The sequence below is a fragment of the Mus pahari genome, chromosome 19 (assembly GCF_900095145.1).
Source record: "Mus pahari chromosome 19, PAHARI_EIJ_v1.1, whole genome shotgun sequence".
Lineage (NCBI taxonomy): Eukaryota > Metazoa > Chordata > Mammalia > Rodentia > Muridae > Mus > Mus pahari.
The window spans coordinates 20,706,013-20,713,778 of NC_034608.1; the positions used below are offsets into that span (position 1 = coordinate 20,706,013).

General features: G+C 53.0%; 1 protein-coding gene across 1 annotated transcript; it reads right to left on the reverse strand.

Annotated features, from left to right (window-relative positions):
- Positions 1–3,318: 3,318 nt before the first annotated feature.
- On the reverse strand, positions 3,319–7,451 carry LOC115062609 (DNA-binding death effector domain-containing protein 2-like). The gene is made up of 2 exons (XM_029532203.1): positions 7,179–7,451; positions 3,319–5,238 (listed from the first exon to the last, which is right to left on the reverse strand). Exons 1-2 carry the CDS (start codon positions 7,270–7,272, stop codon positions 4,847–4,849), a joined length of 486 nt encoding a protein of 161 aa, XP_029388063.1. The 5' UTR covers positions 7,273–7,451; the 3' UTR covers positions 3,319–4,846.
- Between the last annotated feature and the right edge of the window lie 315 nt (positions 7,452–7,766).

Genomic DNA, 7,766 nt, shown 5'->3' on the forward strand with positions numbered 1-7,766 from the left:
GGAAGGAAGGAAAGAAAGAAAGAAAGAAAGAAAGAAAGANAAGGAAGGAAGGAAAGAAAGAAAGAAAGAAAGAAAGAAAGAAAGAAAGAAAGAAAGAAAGAAAGAAAGAAAGAAAGAAAGAAAGAAAGAAAGAAAAGCTGGAAAAAGGATCAGGACTTCAGGGCTAGTCTGGACCACATTTAAGACAGTCTCAGACTGCTGCTCCCTTCCTACTACCCCAAAAAAAGGATAGGCAGAAATTAGCTGGGCATGGTAGCACAGCTGTAATCCCAGAATTGGGGAAAACTAAGGCAGCCAGACAATGAGTAGCAGACCAGTCTGGACTACACAGCAAAACCCTATCTCAAAAAGATGGGAAAGGGGAAGGCTGGAAAGATGGCTCAGCAGCTAAGAAGCTCTTGTCTGTTGTTGTTGCTCTTGCAAAGGACCAGGTTCCCAGCAGCCACTTGGGTAGGTTATAACCTCCTGCAACACTAGATCTAGGGTATTCCATGTCCTCTTTTAACCTCCAAGCACATGTACACACAGACACACAGACAGACACACAGACACACACACACCTACCATAAATAAAACAAAATATTTTCTTAGAAGAACAGAAGTAATCACTGGAGAGAAGAAAAGTCACAATGATACACTACTACACACCCAACAGATGAGCAAATGTATTTGTCTGACAACAGCAAAGACTGGTGAAGGGGAGGCAGGGACTGCTCAGGTACCATTGGTGAGAAGGTATCTGTACATCCACTTTAGGGGAAAGGGTCTAAAGGGAAAACAATAGAGCAGGCAGAAAAGATGCTCACGGGAGGGCTGGAGGGCTGGCTCATTGGTTAAAAGCACTGGCTGCTCTTCCAGAGGTCCTGGGCTCCATTTCCAGCACCCACATGGTGGTTGATAATCTGTTAAGTCACTGTGTCTGTGGTAACCTAATCAGGATTATGGGATGCAGTGTTCAGATGGGATCTACCAAAGCAGACCCTATTCATAACCATGACCAGCAATTTCACCTCAAGGGGGATCCCAGTGGGAAGAAGGATTTGTTCACCCACAAAACAAGTAAACAAATATGCTCGAGAATGTTCATAGCAGCTTCAAGTGGGAACAACTCAAAAATATCCACCCAGCACGTGATTTCGTAGTGTAGCCACACATCGATTTCAGATAAACACAACATGGAAGAACCTCACAGCATAACAGTGAGCAAAATAAGACATGAAACAAGATGTATGAAAAATAAAAATGTATTGTACCAGCTAGCTGTGGTGTTCCACACCCTTAACCCCAGCACTCGGGAGGCAGAGGCAGGTGGATCTCTGAGTTTGTGGCCAGTCTGGTGTATACAGGGAGTCCCAGGTTAGCCAGAGATACATGGTAAGAAAGACCAGAAAAGCAGCTGGTAGAGGCCTCCAGGAAGAATGGCTTGGCTTGCACCCCTCCAAACCCCAGCATGGAGTTACACACATGTAGCATCTTCCATACTTTTCTGAATGTTGTATTTCATGACTCATATGTTACTCAGTGATATGGTAGGTTTTTTTTTTACTGTCATTGTTGTTTTTGAGGCAGGGTCTCAAGACCACCAGGCTGGCCTCAAACTTGCTGTGTTTGAGGATGACCTTGAACTCCTGACCCTCCCACTTTCTCCCCCCAGGCTCTGGGGTTAAGAAGCATGCTCCCTGTTGGGCCTGGCCATGCTAGTGAGCAGGCCGCATCACTCCATTCACTACCCTTTGGGCTTCTCCGGCTCAGTCACAGCTGTCTAGTTACTCTGGCCTGAGTGTCCCGGGGTGTCAGTCTGGGGTGTGATTAAAACAGGGGCTCTTCTTGATTTCTCAAGCCCAACCTGGAATCCCCTCAGGGTCTTCAGTTCAGCCCAGCTACACGGGTGGGTGTGTGTGTGTGTGTGTGTGTGTGTGTGTGTGTGTTCATGGAACAGTTGCTGCCAAGCTCCGAGTGTACTAGGGCCACCTCAGTCACCTTATGTCCCCACGCCAAGGGCTCAATTCTGTCTCTGATGGGTCTCAACCCCCCTATAGGTGGCAGCAGTAAGACCAAATGAAGGGGTAGGTGGCTTTCCCCCTTAATGTCTCCTCTGTCCAGTCTCTTTACATCTAATTCAGAAATACCCTGAGGCCTTGGTAAGGACCATTCTGCCCCCGTGCCCCAGCCCTCACATACTGGGACCATTCTGGGGAACTCCTCATTCCAGGGCAAGCCCTTAGCTCTGTTCCTCTGTGGATGGGCCACTATCAGCAAGCCCCAACAGGGTTCTATATCTCAGTGGTAAGATACTGTGTCTGCATTCTGCCCCCTCCCCCAAATCCTGATTCCAAACTTTTGAAGCTCGAGTGGCCTTCATGGTCCTGGTGTAAGCCACTTCTGGGGGTCTACTAGACCTCTTTGGTACCCATAACTCTGACAAGCCCAGGAGGGATCCACGGAGCATGCACCGCGGAAGGTTTCAGGTTTCAGGTTGCCAGGCAACACCTCAGGCGTGTGACACTCTACCTGCACAGGTCGCTTTCCTCCAACCTCGGTTAACCTCCTCCTGGTGCACATCGTGGTGAGAGCCGAGGGCGAAGTGTGGGTAGAGTTAACAGGCAGGAGAGGTTTCTAGAATATGTTGGGGGAACTATCAGAGAGAGGCATGGAAAGAACTGGTCTGGAGTGGGAAACCTGCCAGTCAGAAGCCTCATGGACTGTAGTTGAGGGAAAAGGGGAGCTACCTCAAGGCTTGAACAGAGCCAGACCTGGGCCAAGGAGCGTGGCAGCTTCACCCCCAGGTACACATAAAACTCACGCCGGGGAGAGCCTCAGAGCTAATCTGTGGTAAGAAGGCCTAAGGGCATATCCCAGAGCTCTGGGGCAGAGGCAGTCGTACCTCTGAGGGCAGCCCGGTCCACATCGTGTGTTTCAGAGCTACAGAGTAAAGACCCAGTTCTCAACAAACTAACAAAAAGCCGATGCTCTTCCTGGGCCAGACAGGAAAAGGCTGCCCTCACTGGTCCAGCCTGTCTGCAACTGCTCGCCCTCCAGGGCACTGCTTTCCTGACCTCACACTGTCGCCTGCCATCAGACCACCTAGTGGAACTTTGCTCTGAGACAGTAAGAGCAGGTTCTAAGGATACATAGAAGCTGGTGGGACCCACCTCCACTCCTGAACAGAACTCAACCCCTACGTCTGCCATTTCTTCCCTGTCCACCAACCATTAGGGGTCCAGGAAGGGCACTTAGGCATGGGCAAGAACACTCTTTGTCCCAAGGAGAGGGCAGCCCTTGGAATCTCTCCCCACCCACCCACCGCCATCTCTCCAGTCCTTGCTCCTTAGGCCCTAAGGATGGAAGACTTGATTTTGTGTGAGAAACACTCTTGAGTCTTTGCCTTCTGAGGGGAGAAGGCAGGGGAGGCCTCACACATTCCCCTTGGGCCTCATAGTGGCAAGGGGTGCTTTAGCTTTGGACTCTGAAACCCAAAGTCAGAGAGGGAGGGTTGGGAGCCTCGGGGGAAGGAATTGCAGGCAGAGAACCCCTGGATGCCTCTCCTTTCCAGTTCCCCATTCCCAGGGCTCTAAAAGTTTTGGAAACAATCAGTTCCTCTCACTGAGAGGGCTAAAAATCCTGGAGTCCTCTCCCAGAAGACCAGAGTTCGGTTCCAGGCTGCCATGGCAGGCAGCTCACGACTTTTGGGAACTTGAGTTCCAGGGCGCTCTCACAACATGGGCATCCATGAGCACTACACTCAGTGTACAGGTTCATATGAACACCTGAAAATGGCTGGAGAAACTGCTCAGTGGTTAGAATCATTGGCTGTTGAGACCTAGCAGCCTCACAGTGACTTGACTGGCTCTAACTCTAGTTCCAAGGCATCTAACACCCCCTTCTTTGGCCTCCTCAGAGGCCAGAACACACGTGGTGCACAGGCACACATGCAAGCAGAACACCTGCACACATAAAACTTAGAAAGATTTCCCCTCCATGAACATACAGAATCCTACAGCACACGCGTGAACAGGCTGGTCGTCAATGCCAGGGCCTTATTTCCTGTGATGGTTAAGGAAAATGAGGCCCAAGGAATGGTGATGCCAGTTCAGATGAGCTAGCATCTTGCTCTTCTCCAGCCCTTTCCCCTTGCTGACGAACAAAAAGTACGGGAGAGCCTTGATGCCCACCTGTGCCCTTTCCGGGGCAGTTTTATTGGCGCAGTTTGTGAAACATCTTCCCATCAGCCTACATCCTCGCCTTCCCTTCACGAGAAAGTGGCTGGTTCTGGCCCTAAACAGCTGCCCTTGACCTGATGTGGCCACAAAGCCCACGTGTGATAGTCTGGGTTAAAAGGCCCAAGGGCAAGTCTGTCTCACTTCAGGGAGCAGGGGAGGTGACCAGAGTTGGAGATCTGTGTGCGGCAGGCAGAGCCCAGGTTGGTTAGATGAATGGGCAAGGTGAGCAAGCCCCAGCTCCAGAGACCACTGCTGTGGCTGAAACCCACGTGGGGACAGTAAATCTGAGATCCTGAGAGAGTAGCCCTTAGGCTAAAGTGTGTGGGGCAGACAGCATTAGCCCAGGGTGACACAGTGTGCAGGGGGCTATGCCTCCCTGCTTCAGGGCTCTGTGAGCCTGGGCCACCAAGGCTGAGAGAAACCACCTGGGAGTGGGGAACTTGGGATGGAAGCAGCTGGAAGTGGTTTATGCCTCAAAGCCCACATCATAGCAGAGGCCATCACGGAACCTGCAGTCCTGACGCTGTCCTCGAGCTGCTGAATGACAGTCGTCTGGGGGCAAGAGAGTCGTCTTTCTGGTGGCCTGCAGAGACTTGGAGGTGGGGTCGGTCCTGCCAGATCCGGGATCAGGAGGCGTCTGTCCCACGCTGCCCTCCTTCCTCCTCCATCAGCAACAGGCGACGCCGGCCAGCCTCATAGTCAGCCTCGTCCACACTGACCAGCAAGCGGACAGCCTCTCGGCCCACGGCCTCCCGCAAAGCCTCAGTCAGGAACACGCCCCGAAGGGCCTGCAGCAGGGCGCCACTCAGGTAGTCACCCCAGAAGGCATCCAGATAGGACAGCTCTGAGAACTTGATGTCACACACCACAGAGCCCAGGTCCCTTGACCGCAGCACAGCAGTGGCTTGTCCAAACACATCCAGCTGCCGTGCCAATGCCTGAGGTCTCCGGGATGCCACACCCTGCTCCAAGGCTGGTCCATGCTCGCAGTACTCTGCCCGAACCCGGAGCCGGATGTCTGCAGGAGAAGGAGGGGCTCATCAGCAGGAACCACGCTTCCCCTCCCCCATGCCCCACCCCCTTCCCACAGCCACCCCAAGGAAGTCCTGCCGCCTACCCCTCTCTGCTACTTCTAATTTACAGCATCCTCTCCAATCTCAACTCCTTGCTGCTCCCTGAATCACAAGGCAGGCTCCTCTATCCGGTTCAACACTGCCTCTGAGCCTCTGACCACTGAGGGTTATTCTCTCCCCAGTTCCTACAACCCTTTGTTCTGATGCCCAGTTCCCAGTGAGGCCCACCCAGACCAGACCTACTCTACCTCCCTCACTCTCTGGCAGCTTCTCCAGCTCCCCAGACCCAGCTTGGTTTTCCCCAAGGCTCCTGTAGTCTTCTAACCTACTCCAGCAGTTCCCCAGGTAGCAACACCCTGAAGGACTTTGTGTATGGCTCAGGCATACACCCTGGGCATACAGAGCTCAGTATTTGTGTCTGTGAATGAACCAATGCATATGCCAAGGGACCTGGCTTTCGGCAGCCAGCCTCATAACCACCTCTCACACAGAGAGAATCTCAGATCAAACACAGCCCATCCTCCTACAGGGAGCAAGGGGCCTCAGCAAAGCTCAGGAGACCCAGCTCTACTGAGGGTACAGTATTCTAAGATGACAGGGTTAGCCCAGGACTGCTAAGGGCTACTAGGTCACCTAGGGAGGAGAATGAAGCCCACACAGAGCCAACAGCAGAGGGAAAGAGATCCCTGAGTTCATCATATATCAGGAAGAACCATCAGGACCAGCAGGCACCACCATCAGGACCAGCAGGCACCACCATCCGACCGGCAGGCACCACCATCTGACCAGCAGGTACCACCATTGGTCCCCACTCTCCCTTAAACACTTTAAGTAAGTTCCTGTCATTTAGCCTAAACCTGCACTTGCCCAAGGAGGTAGCACCTCTACGAAGGGGATAAAGATGGTTCTCTAAGAGTCGCTGCACGCATGGGTTTGCACTTGTTACTTCTCCAATGGGGCAAGGGTGTGCCAGGCTCAGCTATGCTTAGGGACGACAGCAGCCAAAACTTCTATAGCATCAACAATTGCCAAACATCACGACCTCCAAGAGTGTGAGTCAGAGCTCAAGCCACACACTGGCCTGTGAGGCAGGCCCCTATACACTCCATTTACAGATCTGTGAGGCAGGCCCCTATACACTCCATTTACAGATCTGTGAGGCAGGCCCCTATACACTCCATTTACAGATCTGAAGTGGAGTCCAAGGTCACACAGTCCGACAGGACATCCTGGACCCAGACAGCAGCACCCCTGGGCAAATTAGAGCCGACGTAAGCACCGGTCCCCACCCAGACCAGGGCACAGTCCCTGCCTGAAGGGGACAAGAAGGGACAGAAAGCACTGAGCCAGCGAGGAGACAGCAACTCAGTGTGTATTCCTGAAACCACAGTGGCTGACAGCTGCGACTGACCCTGGGCATGCCCCAACCTGGAAGTCAAGGGCCACCTTCAAGCCCTGGGAAGAAGGTTCTACCACAGTGGGTGCCGTCACCTTTCACAGCCGTTCAACAGAGAACAAAGAGTAAAAAGCAGGAAGGCAGGTCCCCAGAACCATAGGTGACTTTTTACCACACTCACTTCCTCCTCCTCCCCCAAAGCCTTCCTCTTTCTACCTTGAGGGGAACCGCATCCTGTCCATTGGAGGCCCAGAGAACTCAGCCTGGAGGGGTCGGCCTCAGCTCCCAGGGCTGCTTGTGGACCCAGCTACCCTCAATCCTAAAGGCCAGATAAACCGTCTAGGCCCCCATCCTTGCCTCCCAAAAGCCTCTGACCACACTTCCCAACTGAGGGTGGGGACCGTGGGAGTGGGGGAGTCAGAAGCTGCCCAAGGCCACACAGGGCTGGGCAAAGGCAGAGTCAGAGGCAGCTGGTGGGGTCCCACACACCTGAAAGTGAGTCCCAGCTCTGCCACGCTCTAGCTGTGGGGCCTTGGGCATGTGACCTCACCTCTCTGAGTCTGTTTCCCCATCTGAAAAACATAAACAAACAAGAGGTCCCTGCTGCACGGTAGTCACGAGGATTAAATGGAGCAACTGGTACAGTGCCAGGCTCAGGGGCTCACAGCATATGAAGGCCACAGAATCAGGAACTGGGATTTCGAAACCCACCTCTCTCCCCACATGACCCTATCTAGGCTCTTGCCTCTCCCACTGGGTCCAGTCAATCTCCTCCTTTACCAACTCTCCCAACCCCTGCCCCACCTTTCCACACTCTGCTTTCCCCTCACACCCTCACAGAATGATCTGCCCACCTCCTGTGCCCTGAACACACCAACTCACCCAACAAAGCTCTGCGTAAGGCACCCTGGTCCAGCCCAGCCAGGCCCTTCCCTGATCCTCTTCCACAGTACAGATTACTAAACAGACATGGAAACCAACCATCTACTCAGAGTGCTCGTCCACAGGAAGGTAGAACAGAGAGGCCAGACAGTCTCTCACCAGGTGTTTACAGAGTCCCAGGCATCCAAGGATGAA

Bases quoted from the DNA above. Each gene is read 5' to 3' on its own strand.
- LOC115062609 (XM_029532203.1), bottom strand. From the start codon at position 7,272: ATGTTTTTCAGATGGGGAAACAGACTCAGAGAGGTGAGGTCACATGCC. The intron at 5,239-7,178 runs GTGTGTGGGACC...CTTCTCCTGCAG, and splicing joins GAGCTGGGACTCACTTTCAG to ACATCCGGCTCCGGGTTCGG.